The sequence below is a fragment of the Suricata suricatta genome, chromosome 8 (genome assembly GCF_006229205.1).
Source record: "Suricata suricatta isolate VVHF042 chromosome 8, meerkat_22Aug2017_6uvM2_HiC, whole genome shotgun sequence".
NCBI lineage: Eukaryota > Metazoa > Chordata > Mammalia > Carnivora > Herpestidae > Suricata > Suricata suricatta.
Genome location: NC_043707.1, coordinates 51,791,183 through 51,810,552, shown reverse-complemented (window position 1 = coordinate 51,810,552; position 19,370 = coordinate 51,791,183). Strand labels below are relative to the sequence as shown.

Here is a 19,370-nt window from a genome sequence, read left to right as displayed (position 1 = left end):
GGGTAATCAGAGTCTGGCCTGGCCTGACTTTCATGCTCCTCAGCCTCTCCCCTTTCATGCAGGTTTTGCTGAGTCACTGGGTGAGGTGTGGCCTCTCCTGCAAGCTGCCCAGTCTCATTTTGAGGCTACCCCCTCGTTCTGCTGGGGTTCCCTGTGTGGCAAACCCTGGGAAGATGGGAGCCTCCCTCAGCATCAGGAGGGTGTCTGTAAGACAGAGAGGGACAAGGCCTCCTGAGAGGGTTGGTGGGACCAGGTCCGGGGTGGGGGGAGGCAGCAGAAAGAGCACAGACCTGGAAAGAGAGCAGCCGCACTCTGGCCCTTTCCCCCACTTGCTCTGGGAGCCCGAGGAGGCCGCTGAAGCCCTTGGGGCGTCCATTTGTCCTCTGCTGAATGGGGAGAGCAGGACCTCGTGGTGCCGGTGGTTGGTGGAGGTCCTACACCTGCGTCACCATCTCTGGTGGAAGCGAAGCAGCAGCCCAGGGTCGAGTCTCTGGATGTGTTATCTCATGTTTGTCAGCGTGGCCCCAGGTAGCTGGAAAATGTACATTCGGACAGCTGGGCACCTCAGGAAGACTGTCTTACGTCCCAACACTGGACCTAACAAGGATGGGTGCCACACTTGCTGTGCTTCAGGGGGACTGCTTGAGCCCCAGCGGAACAGCAGATCCTGAGGTGGACCTATTCTTTCCCCCCACAGGGCCTGAAGAAGATCTCTGCCTACATGAAGTCCAGCCGCTTCCTCCCAGGCCCACTGTTTCTAAAGGTCGCTGTTTGGGGTGGCAAGTAGGCCTCCTTAGGCGGCAATGGGACCAAGGAGCCAGAGTTGTGCCTGCCCTGTCTCTCTGAGCAGATATCTTGCTTCTTTGTCCTTTGTTACATTCCTCTATCCCCATGAAATACCTTATTGGCCTCCTTCTCCCTCCCAACCACGTTTTCAACAGGCCCTTTGACACACGCTCTCTGCTTCTGCGCATTCCCTGCCCCACCAGGGTTGGCCCTCCTGCGCTAGAGGAGCCAGACCATTCTTCCCTCGGTGGTTGCTCTACTTTCAGGAGCCTGACTGGACTACTGGCCTGGAGTTCACAGCCCCAAGGTCCCTGGCATGGCCCTGAAGCCCAGTATGGCCTGGTGTGCACACCTGGGTCCCCCAGGGCATCCCTGCCCAGCCCAGCCTGACCCCCAGTAAAGCCTTACTCACTGCTGAAGTGTCTTGTCTTCTTCCTTTCTGGCCTTTTGATTCAGGACTGACTGTGTTTGGTGATATGTGAGTCCCATTTTCTGTTGTGCATTGTGCCGGCTCAGGGGATGGGGATGTGTGTGTGGTGCCTGGAAAGGGGACATGTAGGGTTATAAGGATTCTTGTTCATTTCTATCTCTAGTTCGTATACTTCTGTGCCTCAGTGTGGGGTCTCTACAGAAAGAGAGAGGCCCTTCTGTGTTGGGTTCCCACTTCATTCAGCACTCCTGAAATGCCCCCGTGAGCTTGTAGTATGTACTCTGTGTCGTAGTTCAGGGGTTCTTGGGGGTTGAGCAGTCCATTGATAGTGTGGGATCCTGGCTGACTACATTCTGTCACCCTTTCCTGGGTGTTTTTTCTGCTTTAGATACCCTTCCTCTGTGCTCTTACAACTGTGAAAGGTGGAATGAAATGTAATCACTTGTTAAGGGATTTGGGGCACCTGGGTGGCTCAGTAGGTTAAGCGTCTGACTTCAGCTCAGGTCATGCTCTTCACGGTTCGTGGATTCAAGGCCCACATTGGGGCTCTGTGCTGACAACTCAGAGCCTGGAGACTGTTTCAGATTCTGTGTCTCTCTCTCTCTGCTCTTCCTCGACTCATGCTTTGTCTCTCAAAAATAAAGGTTAAAAAATGCCTGGGGTGGGGGTGGTTTAAAATGCAGCTTGGAGACTATTAAGTAGATAGACCTTATGCACATCCTTGTTAATGAAACCATGAACTTTGAACTGGGCCAAATTGCAAATATTCCAAAGACTGCCCAAATGCCTGCAACTTTTTTCAGTTAGAGATTTCGCTCAGTAGTAGTCTCAGCAACCAATTATATTCAGCCAACATTAGTTTTCTGCCACCAACACCAATCACAATTCATTGTAAACACATATAAATGTCTTTTAAAACCTTTGACTTTTGTTCCCTAGGGGCACTTGGGCTGCTGCCCAAGTGTGTGCTCCCTGATTACACGCTTTTGTTTTATTTAATCTTTGACTCTTGATCAACATTACATCTCTCAGTAGAACTAGAAGGGATAAGAATAGAAAGGAAAGAAGTAATAGAAATTAGGAGTGACACTAAAAGATCAGTAGAGAGAAGAAAAATATTAAATCTGAGTAAAATAGATGTAGATTTAGAACAGGAGTTGGCAAATGTTTTCTGTAAAGGGCTAGAGAGTCCATATTTTTGGCTTTGGGTGCCATCTGGCCTCTGTTGCAGTTACCTTGTCACTGTATCGTGTTAGTTTGCAAGCTCCTCGGGATCTTCCCAAGGGAAAACTGAGACAGGCCCCTGTACTAGGAGGGCAGGGAGGGCAGAAAAAAGAGGCGGGTCACTCCAGGTTGGTAGGTGACAGGTTTCATAAGCATGGGAACTTACATATGAGGCTTGTCTTGAGTAGATCTCTACACCCACCTGCCAAATCTTAAAAATTTATGTAGAGACCTTAACTGGGTTCAGTCTTGTGTACCATCCAGATGGTCTCAACATCACATCACTATTTCAAGGCTATGTCATTGACAATGGTGAATAACCTTATCTTAACAACAGCCAGTCCCTCAAGGGCCTGGAAACCTTGGTTCCAAATTCCTTAGAGATTTATGCTATCCCTGACCCCCTGCCAACCTAAGTATGTAACTTGTCATCTGTCACAACCCCCGTACAGCCTTTTCTGCCCACGGGTCCTGTCCCTATGGTGTAATAAAACCACCTTTTTGTATCAAAGACGTCTCAAGAATGCTTTCTTGGCCATCATCTCTGAACTTCCATATTTCCACCTCATTTGATGATCATGAAGTGGCTCAGTCTTTCCATCCAGACTCTGAGTCTCAGGGCAAACTTGGTGAGTACTTCCTCTTCTCTCCCTTTACTTTCATTCCAGGGGCTTTTCAAGGAGGATGGTCTTATTGGAACACTTTCATGTCAATTGTACACACTGTCATCCTCTAGTCTGTGGCTATATGACAGGAAAGAGAAAGCCTGCCTTTTGGCTGGAAGTTAGTACCATGGCCAGAAAGGTGTTAAGACTCAGAAGCTTGATGCCCTCTCTTTATTCCTGTCCGTATACAAAGTTGTCTGTCTTGGGCACGAGACAGCCACCGGAGAGGCTAGCATAGCTGCCCATCTTAAGACTCCCGTGTGAGGTTTCCTCCTCATTGGTATAATGTGATTCCCTCCACATCTCTGGTCTAGCCACTTTTGGTGGTGGGACTTCCACTCAGAGCTGGCGGAAACTCGTACCCAATTGAATTAAAGCCCAACCGGGGACCGTTTCCGAGAGAAGTTGGCTGTAGAGACTACATGGGTTGGAATGTTGCTTAGACTATGATGGATTTCTATCTTTACTGTCTTCTGTCAATGTTCCTACTAACTACTTAAACTATAGAATTGGATAATTGCCCCTTGTAAAAATATTTGTAGTGTTTTCCATGGGTTAAAAATAACAACCTTCACGGCAAAGCAATAGCACGGTCTTCACTGCAAGGCTTGGGCACAGTACAGCATGGTATTTCAGTCCATTCACCAGGCACCCGTCTGTAGCTAGGATGCAATGGGGAAGCGAGGGGACACTAGCATCCCTCCTATGGGGACTTTACAGCTGGACAGTGATCAATAACGATTTTCGTTCGAGTGGTGCTTTTGACACAGGAAACCTCTGACATTCCCTGTGTGGGATGCCACCTGGCAGTTGGGGGGATTTTTGGTAGTGGACTTTCTCTCTTCAGTCCCCAAGGGCTCTCCCTTGGGATGTCATTTACCACTGGAAACAATTCAGATTGCAAAATTTAGAAAATTGTGCATGACCTCAGTAGGATCTATCAGATCTCTTCTGCAAAGAACAGGGCAAATGGACACAGGTACCCTAGGTCTGGGTCTTGGGGGCTCTAAATCAGGACCTGGATCTAAGGGCCTCTTGAAGAACATGTTTGGTCAGTAACCAGGCCAGTAAACTCCCTCCTGACATATTGGATGATAATTACCTCAACAGGCCTCCTCCTGACAAAACCCAGGTTGCTGGAGGGAAAACACGTCCTCCCTAATGAAAGGGATACTTTGTTTTGGGGAAGTTCCCTGTCTTCTCTGGCCTCACATGGACTGCATATTTCCACTTTAGTGGAAAAAAAAAAAAACCAGAAATAAAAGCATGGCATCTGCCAGTCTGCCTGAGGTGATGAGGTTTAGAACAAGGAACCTTCTTTCTCTGCCTTCTGGCAGTACTTCACCTCTTCTGCCTTTGCCCGCCCCCTCCTCCTGCTTCCAGACCACCTTGGGTGTGGCCTTTATAACTGGCTCCTGACTACCCTGGGTGCCTCTGGCACCATTGGCTTCTCCTCTTACCATTTCTGTCAAAGAGTGATGATCACCCTCCTTGGACTGCCCACTTAGGTTTGCATCCCTGGAGCCCCGGGTAAAAATTGCCAATGGGGAACAAACTGATAGACTTTTAAGTGGACCCACGTGGAACATAATTTGGTTTTTGAACTAATTTAAGTTTATTGATGTAATTAAGATAAACATGTCTTTAGAGTTTTCAGCATTAAATATAAAGTTTTTATTCTGTCAAGGTTTACTAAGGGTCAAAGAAGTTCATGTTACTGAGATACCACCTCACGTCAGTCAGAGTGGCTAAAATGAACAAATCAGGAGACTATAGATGCTGGCAAGGATGTGGAGAGACAGACACCCTCCTACATTGTTGGTGGGAATGTAAACTGGTGCAGCCACTCTGGAAAACAGTGTGGAGGTTCCTCAAAAAATTAACAACAGAACTCCCCTATGACCCAGGAATAGCACTGCTAGAGATTTACCCAAGGGATACAGAAGTGCTGATGCATAGGGGCACATGTACCCCAATATTCATAGCAGCACTTTCAACGATAGCCAAATCATGGAAAGAGCCTAAATGTCCATCACCTGATGAATGGATCAAGAAGATGTGGTATATATATACAATGGAGTACTACATGGCAATGAGAAAGAATGAAAGCTGGCCATTCATAGCAAAGTGGATGGAACTCAAGGGTGTCATGCTAAGTGAAATAAGCCCGGTAGAGAAGGACAGATACCATATGTTTTCACTCATGGTGTAACAGGAGAAACTTAACAGAGGAACATGGGGGAGGGGAAGGGGAAAAATAGTTGGGGAGAGGGAAGGAGGCAAACCATGAGAGACTCTTGAATACTGAGAGCAAACTGAGGGCTGATGGGGAGGGGGGAAGGGGGTGAAGGGAAGGGGGGTAATGGGCATGGAGGAGGGCATTTGTGGGGATGAGTACTGGGTATTATATGGAAACCAATTTGACAATAAACTATAAAAGAAAAAAAAATAAGTTTCTGTTAGCTCTGTTGCAATCTGTTAGCAAAAAGACGACCTAAAATCATGGTTAATTTTCTCTCAAAGTTTTCATGGGTGATTGTGAAGATAGCTTTCAAAGTCTTTGGTAACCTGAAACTTTAAAGTTTTGCTCAGATGTTAAATTGGATTGAATTCATTGGACATCTAGGTCTTTTCCAAATTGGATAAAGTGCCAAAGCATTGATTACAAATACAAGGTTTATCTGTGTTTGACTTCTTATTGCAGAGAAATTAAGGATATTTCTGTCTTTTCATAAACATGCTTTGTGATTGGTTGATTCATGAATTTGCCATCTAAAGAATTCTGGTGTAACAATTCACAATTGGTTACTACTTAGTTTTCACTGGAGAGTAAGGTTTCTAAGAATGCAAAATTCTGCTAAATGTAATTAATACTAATGGAAATAAGAAAAGCAACTCTTAAAAAGAATATAAGGAATAGAGATACCTTTTTCTGAAGGTAAAGGAAAGTAATTTTGTCCTAAAATAAGATTGTTTGGAGGGAAATGGCCTGGAACAAAAGTGAATGCAAAGGAAAGTTGTAGAAGTTTTGTGAAGAGAAATCTTTGGAAAGGAGTTTTATGTGTGGTCAAGAAAGAGGAAGGTTGAAATGAATGGATTTAAAAAGTACACAGGTATAAGATTGAAATTCTCCCTTTCTCTCTGTTCAAAAGATAAAGTTTCTTGAATTGCTGGTTTTGTACTTGATAAGAAAATGTAAACAGAGTTGTTTTTTCTTTGCCTGGGAAAACCAGTTTCTATTCTTTGCCTTTATTATGTCTTTGATTATAATCCTATTTAAGCATGTGCTTTAAATCTTTCTAAAGTTTTAACAAACTTCCCTGAGATTTAAAAATATAAACAAAATCCCTGACTCATTCAGCTTGTTTATTTGGTATCTTATGTTCCAGTATAAGGTTGTCACTCAATATTCTGATTATTGAAGTATTCTGTGTCACAGAAATAACTGAATTTCCTTGTCAACTGCATCATCACATCGTTAACACTGTTCATTTTGGGTTTTATCATTTATAATTGTTCTTATTCTCTTACAAAATGCATTTCATCTTCAAGGAGATTCATAAAAAGGACTTTTGACAAATGCAGGTATTTGATATCTTTAAGATCATAAAACCAAAATGGGTAAGAATTTCCAGAACTAACTAAAAGCTGCATTCAAACTGAACAAGAGTTAGTAACATGGGACTAAATGAATTGAGAAGAAATGATTCTAGCTTTTGTGATTCTTGTTTGAAATATTGCTAGTTCTCTGATGTTCTTCCAGATTGAGGAAACTTTCTCTTACGATATCTATGACTTACAGAAATGTGATAGAGTATTCATTTGTGTGAACAAACTGAAAACATTTAACTTTTCTCTCTACCCGAACCCTTTGAGATTCAAAAAGTCTCAGGGAGTATCATAATCATAATCATTTATGTAAGTTCAATGACAATCTATTCTTCTTGTAACAGGACACCATTGCAAACATTGGTTATTTTACCAGGGCTTTGACTGGAATGTCATACGTAGACTCATGACCAAACAGCTTTAAGGAACTAAGGTTGACTAATTTTTTTTTTCAAATATATTTGTTTTACCAGTCCCATAAGAGTCTTAATGACAACTTTTTTTTTTTTTTTGATAGAGAGAGCGCGAGCAGGGGAGAGTCAGAGAGAAGGAGGTACAGAATCAGAAGTAGGCTCCAGGCTCTGAGCTGTCAGCACAGAGCCCGACGTGGGGCTTGAACCCACAAACCGTGAGATCATGACCTGAGCCAAAATCGGATGCTCAACTGACTGAGCCACCCAGGCGCCCCTAAGGTTGACTAATTTAATTTAATTTATTTTAATTTAATTTTATTGTTGAGAGAGAAAGAAAGCATGAACAGGGGAGGGGCAGAGAGAGAGGGGGACAGATGATCCAAAGCCAGCTCTATGCTGACAGCAGTGAGCCCAATGCGGGGCTTGAACTCATGAACTGTTGAGATCATGACCTGAGCTGAAGTTGGATGCTCAACTGACTGAGCCACCGAGGTGCCCCAGGGTTGACTTTATGAAACATGGAGGGGCACCTGGGTGGCTCAGTCCGTTAGGTGTCCAACTTGGACTCAAGTCATGATCTCATGGTTCATGGGTTTGAGCACTTCGTTGTGCTCTGTGTCAACAGCTCAGAAACTGGAGTCTGCTTTGGATTCTGTGTCTTCCTCTCTATTTTCCCCCTCCCCTGCTTGTGCTCTGTTTCTCTTGCTCTCAAGAAAAAATAAACATAAAAAAATTAAAGAAAAATAAAAGAGAAAATAGACATCCAGATGGCTGATACATGAAAAGGCACTCACATCATTCATCATCAGGGAAATGCCTCATGCCAGTCAGAATGGCTGTAAACAAAAACATAAGAAATAACAAGTGTTGGTGAGGATGTGGAGGGAAGGAGAAACTTGTGGACTGTTGGTGGGAATGCAAACTAGTACAGCCACTGTGGAAACCAGCATGGAGGTTCCTCAAGGAATTAAAAATAAAAATGACATGATCCAGTAATTTCACTACTGGGTGTCACTAGGAGAAAACAAAACCACTAATTTGAAAAGACATATGCACCCCTATGTTTATAGCAACAGTATTTACAATAGTCAAATGTGGAAGCAGCTTTAGTGTCCATAGGTTGATGAAAAGATAAAGATGTGGCATGTACACACACACACACACACACACACACACACACACCCAGGAATATTACTAAGCCATAAAAAGAATGAGATTTTTATCATTTGTGACAACACAAATGGACCCGGAGGGTATTACACTAAGTGAAATAAGTCAGAGAAAGATTTTACATATATGCGCAATCTAGAAACCAAAACAAATGAAGAAAGAAATAACCCCTAAAACAAATTTAAATACAGAGAACAAACTGGTGGTTGCAAGAGGGAGGGTGTGTTGGGGGATGGGTGAAATAGGTTAATGGAATCAAGCGGTACAAACTTCCAGTTATAAAATAAATAAGTCATGCAGATTAAAAGTACAGCATAAGGAATATAGTCAATAATATTTTAATAACTTTGTATGGTGACAGACAGTGACCACACTTACCATGGTGACCACTGAGTAATGCATGGAATTGTTGAATCACTATGTTGTCCACCTGAAACTAATGTAACACTGTATGTTAATTGTACATCAGTTAAAAAACCATATAGCACAGTAATGCAAAATAAGAATTCAGGAACCATGGGGGCGCCTGGGTGGCTCAGTCGGTTAAGTGGCCAGCTTCGGCTCAGGTCATGATCTCTCAGTTCGTGGGTTCGAGCCCCGCGTCGGGCTCTGTGCTGACAGCTAGCTCAGAGCCTGGAGCCTGCTTCAGATTCTGTGTCTCCTTCTCTCTCTGACCCTCCACTGCTCGCGCTGTCTCTCTCTGTCTCTCAAAAAAATAAATAAAAGACATAAAAAAAATTAAAAAAAAAATTCAGGAACCATGAAATTCACCCTTTTGAAATGTACATTTCAGTAAAGGTGGTCCCCAATGCACTATGGTTTTACGAAAGAAAGAAGACAGAAGAAAGAAAAAGAAAGAAAGAAATCCTTATCTTATCTCTAAAATCCCTTTTAACTTAGAAAGGAAGGAAGGAAAGAAAGAAGGAAGGAAGGAAGGAAGGAAGGAAGGAAGGAAGGAAGGAAGGAAGGAAGAAAAAGAAGGAAGGAAAGGAGGAAGGAAGGAAGGAAAGAAAGAAAGGAAGAAATTCTTAGTTTATCTCTAAAATCCTCTTTAACTTCCATCCAGGGCCTTTCTCCCATTTGCCTGAGGTAAGCGCTGTTCGGTGTGTCATTCCAGACCTTTCCCTATGCATTCACACACATAAATGTATCTGTAGGAAATGTTCGCCGCATGGTTTCCTTCTTCAAAGCTTAAAAGCCATCATCTTGTACATGCTCATCTGCAACCTGAGTTTAAACATTCAACAATGTGGCTTGGGGATGTTTCCATGTTTGTTCACACAATTTAATCCTATTCTTTATGGTATTCCACGGCGCCGATGGGCCTGGACAGGGCCTTTGCTTGTCAACACAATACCACAATCTTAGTACATTCCGTAGGTGTATGGGGTGAGTTTGTATCAGGTTGGAAATTGCTGGGCTACAAGAATGATATGAATTTTAGAAAGCGTTGACGAACTGTTCTCCAAAGTAGCTCTACCATTTTACAAGCTCACCTGCAGGAAATGCCTCACCAACACTTTACAAACTTCTTACTTTTAGTTCATCTGATAGATGGAAAATCGTCTCTCACTGACATTTGCAGTTCTTGGATTATAAACATCTCTTTAACAGGTTTTGGGGGTTGGTTTTGGCCACAAGTACTTCTATTTCTGTAAATCCTTGGTTTACAGATTTTTGTCCATTTTATTTTACTTTGAGAGACAGTGCGAGCAAGCAGGGGAAGGGCAGAGAGAGAGGAGAGAAAGAATCCCAAACAGGCTCCACGCTATGAGTGCAGAGTCTGACGTGGGGTTTGATCTCAAGAACCATGTGAAATCATGACGTGAGCTGAAACCAAGGGTCAGATGCTAAACTAACTGAGCTACCCAGGCTCCCTGATTTTTGTCCACTTTAAAAGAATCATGGGGCATCTGGGTGGCTCAGTTGGTTGAGCAACTGACTTTGGCTCAGGTCATGATCTCGTGGTTCATGGGTTCAGGCCCCATGTTGGGCTCTGTGCTGACAGCTTGCTCAGAGTCTGGAACCTGCTTCTGATTCTGTGTCTCCTTCTCTCTCTGCCCCTCCCCCACTCATGCTGTGTCGCTGTCTCTCAATAATAAATGTAAAAAAATATTTAAAAAAAATTTTAAAGAATCTTAATGATTTCCAGGAGTTCTTTAGTCTTTACACTGGGTACTTTTTGTCTCACTTGTCATCTTGTCATTTACTTTTGCTTATTTGTGTCTTTTCTTAGAAAATTTTTGAATTTGATACTATTTAATTTGCAAATCTTTCTTTTTATGGTCTTTTTCTTAATGTCTTAGAGAAACCTATTCGAAGATCATAAATATTCTTACATTTTCATCAATACTTCTACGCTTTGTGTTTAATGTTGGGCCTTCGGTTGTAGTCATAGGAGTTCGTTTTAGTGAATGGTGTGAGGTAGGGTTCCTTTTTTTAATGTTTATTTTCGAGAGAGAGAGAGAGAGAGATCGAGGAGGGGCAGAGAGAGAGAGGGAGAAAAGAGAATCCTAACCAGGTTTCACACTGTCAGTGCAGAGCCCAATGTGAGGCTTGAACTCATGAACCATGAGATCATGATCTGAGCTAAAATCCAGAGTCAAACACTTAACTGACTGAGCTACCCAGGTGCCCCTCTATTATTTTTAGTTGGCATGTCATTGCCCCAATCCTATTTATTGGTTAGCCCACCAGTTTGAAGTTCTGTCTCTATCACACTATATTCCCACCTACAAGGGTCTGTTTCTGAACTCGGGTTCCGTGAAGTCCACAGGACTATCATACAGTTCTGCTTGGTGTCTACACCACATCCTCACAGGGACTCTAGTCCTATTTAACACACCTGTTCCCTCCAACTGTGCAATCTCAGCTTTGTTCCTAGCACTTGCTCTCAAGGCTTGGGCAAAAACCTCTAACTTTGAATGCAGTTGGGGTACAGGGTGCTGTTGGTATTGCAGTGATTGGATTCACATGTTGGAAACATTCCACATATCCCTACTCTCCTCTGACCTTTACTCCCAAGAGAAATCCAGCTAGACACCAGTAGCCTAAATGCTATTTATTGAAACGAGCAGAGAAGAGAGAGTACAGGCCTCCAAGGGGCAGGATGGCCCAGAACAGGCAGTGCAAGTTCGCCTCCTGCTCAGCAAATCTTCTTGTTGCCCCACTGGGCCATCTTATTGTTGATGGGCATCTTCAGGAAGCGGTCAGACTGAATGTAGTTAGCGATCTTCTCCAAAGCCTGAAGGGAAAGCGCACCAAACCTGATAAAGACTATAATACAGTCCAACAGACCCATTCCAAAACAGTGACATTCACATACTGTCTGCTCCACACTGTCCTTCCCTCCCCTGGCTGCCATTTTGTGTAGACAGTGCCTTTAGGATGTAGAAGCCAGGCCCTTCCCAAGACTTAAAGATTTAGCAGTGTCCAACCATTGATCCCTTTAAGCAAACACTAGTGTTGGGAAAGTGGGGTCCCTTGGGGACCAGGGGAGCTTGTGAGTGTTTCTGTGAGGGAAAGGTGCAGGGAGCATCACCTCAAAACGGCACATGAAAGCCTTCAGGTTTGGAAATTCATCCAGGCACTTGGGCTCAAACATACGGTTCTGATCCAAGACATCATAGGTGAGGAAATCCACAAAGGTGAGCTAGAGAAACAATAAAACGGTCAGTTCTGGGGAGTTCATTAACACTGGGAGATAGGCATCTTCTCCCTTTCCTTTCTTCTTACCTTTTCCCCTGCAAACCATGAGAACTTCCCCAGGAACAAGGAGAACTGTTTCAGTTGTCCAGGTAGCTGTTCCAAGTACTGAGGCTTCCGTGATTCCTGGGAGGGAGGGAAAGAGAGAGAGAGAATAGCTGTCACAATAGTCAGGGCACGGCCAGTGATGGACACTTAGCGGCCCCCTTCTCCAGGTACCTTCCTTTTACTGCCTTCAGTAGGGGTGGCAGGACAGAAAGGAAGTGGGGCCAAAACCAGAGTTATATGACTAACGGACCCCCCCGACCCCCAAGAAAGGAGCTCTGTTTCCTATTCTGGCAGACTGGGTTGACGGGAAAGCAGAAGTACCAGAATGGAGCAGAATTAACCCTTGGGTTTCTAAGGGGTCCTTTTCCTTGATGCCCGCCTGCTGAGGAAACTCACCAGGTCAGAGCTGTAGCACAGTCGTATTAGCTGCATGCGGAAGTCCATTATCTGGTTCTCCATGATGTCCACTCGAATCTTTTCTTCTTCAGTCTCGCCACCTGTAGGCCAAAAGATGAGAAATCACCTTTGGAATTATCCACCTTCAGAAGGACCACCAGCCTGGACTCCCTCACCGGCCCTCCCCACTCACACATATTGTGCTTGCGAGCGATGTAGCGCAAGATGGCATTGCTCTGGGTGATCTTGTTCTTACCGTCTATGAGGTAGGGCAGCTGCAAGGAAAAGGACATGTCAGATGACCGACCCACTCTCTCTTCCCTCCCCGCCTCTCTCTCCTGGGGTAGATGAGACTTGCAGGGGCACGAACAGAGACAAGATGCTGTGTTAGGAGGAAGACGGCAAGAAGTAGAAAGGAGCAACTGGGTTCCCACTTGATACTAGACTCGAGTTCTTAATCTCTTGGTGCGTGTGTCTGTGTATGTGCATGCCATGGACTTTTGCTCAGAATAAGATTTTTAAATGCATAAAGCAAATTATATATTTTTCATAATTTATAAAACATCAAAGAAACAAAATTATAGAGTAATTAATGCATTAAATAAGAAGGTGTAACAACTCTTATAATTTCAAAGTATGATGCATATAAATAATATGTAGGTACAGTATCTGCCACAAGTGTAATAGAATATGAAAATACCCAATTTCTGCTAGTGACAAGGTCACAGCTATGGCTAATAACCAATGTCACTTATTGCCTATATTCACAAGAGAAAAAATTACTTTTAGTTAATGGTTAGTGGAAATGAAAATGTGATTTCTTTCTCCATCCAAGTTCAGACACCCTTGAATTCTATTTATTGTATCCAGGTTAAGGTCCCCTTTTCTAGGTCCCCTAGACCAGACAGGAAAGAAGAAGCAAGGGTATACTCGACAGCCTTCCCTTCTGCCACCCCTTCTTCTAAAGCCACTTACATTAGGAAAGTCCAAGTTGAGCCTGAATTTCACATCCAGCCATTGGCTTTTATCATAGTCCGGAGCTGTAAAAGAATGAAGTGGAACCCAACCTCCTTAACATCCTGCCTGAGGAATGTGGGACGGTCTAAGGAAATAACTGATCCTAACACCTCACATTCCCAGGCCCTCCAGGCTAACTATTTACGTCTCTGTTCAGAGGCAGTGGGACCATGGCAGAAGGAGGACCCCCAGCTCCAGGTAAAGGAGGCTTCCATCTCTTCCCAGAGCAGGGGGCTCTAGGGGGACTGGGGCAGACGTCCCAACCAACTCAGTCGTGATGCCACCCTCTGGGCACAGGAAGACAGGGACAGTTGGTGGGCCAGCGGCTCAGCGCTGGGGCGCACAGACACCGGGAGCTGCATTACCTTCCCCGCACGTATACTGTTTCTCCTCATAGGATGTATCGGTGAACTCCAGGAGCATGCGGATGGCGTGTGCCAGCTGAGAAAGAAAGATCCGCCCCCCCCGCCCCGCCCCAGGTCAGCGCCTGCGCTGAGCCCACTTGACCCCTCCAACCCCCTCCCACCAACCGCCCCGCCCAGACCGTGCGGTAGTTAAGCGGCACCCCGGAGATCGGCCAAGGCGGCTTGATATCCTCAGTTGTCTCCGGGCCCGCGATCCCAGAGGCGGGGTGGGGTCGGCCCCCATGGTCGGGGAGCTGGGCTTGAGCGGTTTCTCCGTGGCGAGGGACGCCGGGCTCCCGAGTATACCCCTTGTCTCAGAGGCAGCTGACTCGGAGCCACCGGCCGCCTCCACGACCGTTTCCCTGACCTAGTGGCTCTTCGGTCGAGACCGCACTCACCCCTCGAATATCCCAGTAACCCAGAACCATGGACGGCTTGGACGACGACATTGCGGTGTCTCTCCTGTGCTTTCGAGGACTGCACAGAGACTGCGAACGGGCGGGGTTTTATACCCGACGTGAGTGGGCGGGGCCAACGTGTGCGCTCTGACTCCGCCCCCACCCGCCTCTGTCCCAGCCAGCAGCTTGAGTTCGGAAGGCACGTGCTGTGCCCCCTGTGCAGTCCCTGGGTTTGGAGGTTGGGCAGCCGAGGGGCAGCCCAGGAGGCTGCTGGGTTCGGGACTCTGCGCTCCCTGGCGGTGGAGCTGCGCTCGGTTGGTTAATATAGTGCCAGTCAGGGCTGGAGGAGCACCAACAATGCAAGCAGTGAGGGTCCTAGTTAGTCCTGGAGAGTGCGATTCATGTTCTGTTTCTCTAGCAGCAGCTGTGGTTGGTGCGTAGGGGAGGTGAGCAAGCACCATGAGGTGATAAAGGAAATGTTCAACTTTTAATGTTTGTGGGCCTTGCTCCTGGGCGCCCAGGGAAGCTATACTTTTACCAAGGTCAGAATGACCTCACCAAACTTCAGAGCACGGGCTCTATTTCTGCTTTGAGCACACATTGTACATCTACTTCATTAGCAAATAACCCAAAAGAAATATTTCAAACTAATGATAAGAGTAAAAACCTCCCTAAGTTCTGTTCCCATGCCTCCGAAGCCTGCAACCTTGACATACTAAAAGCCTAACACAAAATTTGTGATGTTCTGCAGTGTGCTTCATCATGATGGTGTGTAACTCTTGATGTAACAAAAAACCATATATAACCCTGTATTAAACGTTCCTTCTCGTGGGGCACTCTCTTTGTGAGGATTGTGTGTCCTGGGCAGCTGTCTTCACTTGGGCTTGAATAAAACACTCTCCCCCCTATCTTTTTTTTTTTTTTTGGTCATCCTAAAAGGTTTGTTCATTTTTCGTGACAGTTTTTGGCATAGTCGGCAAGATATCAGAGCAACTTACGTGATAACATCGGGGTTTCATCGGGAGCCCAGTGCTGGGTACCAGCATGGGCCGTCTGTGTCCCTCTGACTTCTCAGCACGTGAGAGGTATATTTGGTGAGTTCTGATATCCAGACCTCCTCAATGTGACTTGAAGATCCTGACCTTTAGTCAAGCTGTTAAAGGTTACCAGTAATGTTCTCTAGTTGGGAATAACCCAGAGGGGGGAGTTGATGGCTTGGTTGTTTTACTTTGGCATTATACTAATACTATTAATAGAAGGCTTGAATAAATTTTCTGGCTAGAAATATGAGAGACTGAATCACTCAACTCCAAAGAAAATGGACACTTACTTCTTTGGGCCACATGGTGCTTTCTTCAGGTGACTGAAAGTGTAGACAAAGCATCCGAGGATATTTTTCAAGGCACATATCAGTCTCACTGGAATGTCCATGTCTTATTTATTTATTTATTAATGTTTTTATTTATTTTTGAGAGAAAGAGAGTGTGTGTGAGCAGGGGAGGGTCAGAGAGAGAAGGAGTCACAGGATCTGAAGACAGGCTTCAGGCTCTGAGCTAGCGGTCAGCATAGAGCCTGATGTGGGGCTCGAACCCACGAACTGTGAGATCATGACCTGAGGCGAAGTCGGGCGCTTAACCAACTGAGCCATCCAGGAGCCCTGGAATTTCCATGTCTTAAAGGAATTAATGGTTGGCTCCTCTGGGGAAGCACACATGACGATTGATCATGCAGTGCTCCAAGCCCTTGATGGTCTTGGACCTCACTGGGAAAAACCGAGGCACCTAAGAGTATATCATGGCCATTTGGAAAGTGACACTCATGAGCACCCTTTCAATCCACCATACTTAATATCCTTGATCTTGTTCAAGCTTTGTTCTAAAATTAAGATGAAATTAAAAGAAATGGGGAACGGTACTTCAAAGGATGGAACAGCCCTTGGAAAACCAATAACTTCCCACAGAAACTCCTGGAGGCTGTATGTAGAGTATATCTGATCCCAGACTTGCAAGTACTTACTTAAATGGAAAATTTTAAAGATAACTTGAGTGTCAGATGTCCCAAAGAGTCACCATTCGGCTCTGAAGAGAAGGGACACTTCTGGCCAAATGGTGCTTCAAGCCAAATGGTGCTTTCTTCAGGTGACTGAAAGCCTAGAAGGAGTGTCTGAGAAAATAATTTTGTCCTGAAAGGAGCCTGGTTATTTAGAGAAGGAAAATTTAGGACAGAATCTAGATAAGAAAGAAAGTTGTAGAAAGTTTGTGAAGAGGAATCCTTGAAAAATTTTATATGTGGTCAGGACTGACTAAGACTGGAGTAAAAGGAGTTTTAAAAGTAAACTGATATAAAATTAAAATTTGCCTTTTTGTTCTGTTACAAACAAGACAAGAGTTTCTTGGATTATGGGTGTGCTCTTGATAAGAAATTATAAACAAGGTTTTTCCTCTTCCCTATTTGCCCAGAAAAACAAGGTTTCTTTATTTGTTTCTATCAGGTCTTTGATTACTTAAAAAAGCTAAATCTTCTCAATATTAAAGGGGCTAAGTTTTGCTAATAACTATACAACCTTCCATAAAATCTTTTATGGCTACCTTGGTTAAACAGTAACGAAATATTAAATTTTATGATAAATCTATGATCCCATATAGACACAAGCTTTAGAACATTCTGAGGTTTTTTTTTAAACAAACTTCCCAGAAATTCAAATCCTAAATACTCTTTTTGACTAATTAGGCTTGTTTATTTGGTTAAGTTCCTTGTAAAGCACTGTCAAACAATAAGCTTTAGGTTGTACTGTATGGATAAATGCTGTAACTATTCTAGAAAATACATGAGGGGCGCCTGGGTGCCTCAGTCAGTGGAGCGTCTCACTCTTGGTTTCAGTTCAGGTCACAATCTCAGTTTATGAGATGGAGCCCTCCGTCGGGCTCTGTGCTGACAGTGCTGAGCCTGCTTGGGATTCTCTCTCTCCTTCTCTCTCTGCCCCTTTGCTGTGCTCCTTCTCTCTCTCAAAATAAATAAATAAACTTAAAAAAAAGAGAAATATATGAAATTCCTGAAGTTTTAATATGTCCTGTCGTAGGTCATCACTTGATATTCTGGTTATTGAAATGCTGTGTCACAGAAATAACCAGATTTCCTTGCCAGCGGTATTATGATGAAGTCTCATATCAGATTTTTAACCATGTCCATTTCTGAGTCTTTTGTCATCTATAATTATTGTTCTGATGCTCTTGTAAAATGTGTTTCATCTTCAAGGAGACTCATAAAAGGAACTTTTTGAGAAATACAGGTATTTGATATACCTTTAAGATCGTAAAATTAGGCTGAATAAAAATTTCTAGAATAGAAAAAGCTGCATTCAAAATGAATTAATAACATGGAGCTAAACGGATTGAGAAAGATGATTCTAGTTTTTAATGACTCTTATTTAAAACATTGTTGGTTCTCTAATGTTTGCTCTTCCAGATTGAGGAAGCTTTCCTTTTAAGATATCTATGACCTACAGAAATATGATAAAATATTCCTTTGTGAACAAATTGAGGCATTTAACTCTCCTCCCTACCTGAACCCTCGGAAATTTAGAAACTCTCAGTGAGTATACTTTCTTTCATGGGAATTATAATTACTTGCATAAATTCAGCAAAAATCTGTTCTCCTTATAACAGGACACCATTGGAGACATTGGTTATATTATCAAGTCTTTGACTGGAATGCCGTATTCGAAAGAGACATGCATAGAGTCAGATGTGACCAGAGAGTTTTAAGGAATTAAGGTTGACTTTATGAAGCCAGTAGAGCCCCTTGGAAATGTTGCCTGATACCTTTCCTTTTAGAGTCCCCAGCAGCCTTACTTGTAAGGAAAGAATGTCACTTCCTGGCAGGGGCAAGGACCTCAGGATATTTTGGGGGTCTTGAGGAAAGGAATTTGCCCCAATCTAGAGGTGACAGGCAAGTTTGATGGCATGTATTTAGATTGGCTTTTGGTCTCAAGAGGATATTTAAAGTTTAATCTAGAGATTCCTTATAAAAAGTGCCAGCAAAGCAAGTTTTAAAGAATCTGTATGGTCAATCGCTGTTCTTGCTGAACCTATGTAAATAATTCAGCCAAGTTGGTTAAAACTGGACTTGTTTTACAAACCGATTAGTTTTGGTTTGGCTGTCTTTAAGAATGAGGGTGATTAGGGGATACTGGGTGGCTTAATTGGTTAAGTGTCTGACTTCAGCTCAGGTCATGATCTCACAGCTCATGAGTTCAAGCCCTGTGTAGGGCTCTGTGCTGATGGCTCAGAGCCTGGAGCCTCCTTCTGCCCCTCCCCTGCTCGCACTCTGTGTATGTGTGTCTCTCTCTCAAAATTAAATACACATTAGAAAAGTTTTTTTAAAAGAATGAGGGTGATTATAGGAAGAATATATGTTTCAAAAACACATATTTATAGATAGTATATTTTAATACTGTTTATTGTAAACTAAACCAGATCCTGAATTCTTCTGGTTTCCTCAAATATCTAGCTTTGGCTCTCCAAACTAAGGTTTCCTATCTTCTTCCATTTTCTTAACTAAAACTGCCTTTTCTCCTAAATCCCTAAAAAGGGAAGCTAGGCAACTTGAGGTCAGCTTCAGAGAAATTTCCATAGAACTCTCATATAGACCATCTTTGTGCCTGACCTCACCAGAGACATTTGCATTACAAATCAGAAAAACCCATCTAGTTCCTACTGCCTGGTTTCTGCTCCATCTGAGGATACTTCCAGCCTGACATCTCAAGATCTCACTGGTAGCACTTGAGACTCTGAGACACTAGGTTTATGATTTGCTCCAACCATTAATTTGTGTTTTTCTTTTGTTTCCATAAAAATGCCTCTTACTGATTGCTTGATTGCTTGCTAGCTGAGGCAGAGTCTATATGATGACTAACACCACTTGCTACCCCTGTATGGACTCCTCCTGGGAAATAAGAATCCATATAGGTAAAATCAGGCAGCAAGCCACTTGGCTAGAAGAAGCCCTTGACCACCGCACTTCCCTTTCCAAGGTGGCTGAGACTGGTTTACTAATCTATTCTCTTGGATACCCACTGACGCATCAGTTTTAGAGGGAATGATGGG

At 43.9% G+C, this 19,370-nt stretch overlaps 2 protein-coding genes across 2 annotated transcripts in view; one reads left to right on the top strand and one right to left on the bottom strand.

The window, feature by feature from the left end:
- Positions 1-1,205, top strand: part of LOC115299125 (glutathione S-transferase Mu 1-like) — a 4,209-nt gene extending 3,004 nt beyond the window's left edge. The window contains exon 5 of the mRNA XM_029948455.1: positions 698-1,205. Within this exon, the coding sequence (XP_029804315.1) occupies positions 698-787 (90 nt within the window). The 3' untranslated portion in view covers positions 788-1,205. The remainder of the gene's footprint in view (positions 1-697) is intronic.
- A 10,138-nt stretch (positions 1,206-11,343) lies between these two features.
- On the bottom strand, positions 11,344-14,375 carry LOC115298536 (glutathione S-transferase Mu 5). Its single transcript, XM_029947467.1, has 8 exons — positions 14,266-14,375; positions 13,829-13,904; positions 13,422-13,486; positions 12,640-12,721; positions 12,447-12,547; positions 12,033-12,128; positions 11,839-11,949; positions 11,344-11,541 (listed from the first exon to the last, which is right to left on the bottom strand). Exons 1-8 carry the CDS (start codon positions 14,314-14,316, stop codon positions 11,443-11,445), a joined length of 681 nt encoding a protein of 226 aa, XP_029803327.1. The 5' UTR covers positions 14,317-14,375; the 3' UTR covers positions 11,344-11,442.
- Between the last annotated feature and the right edge of the window lie 4,995 nt (positions 14,376-19,370).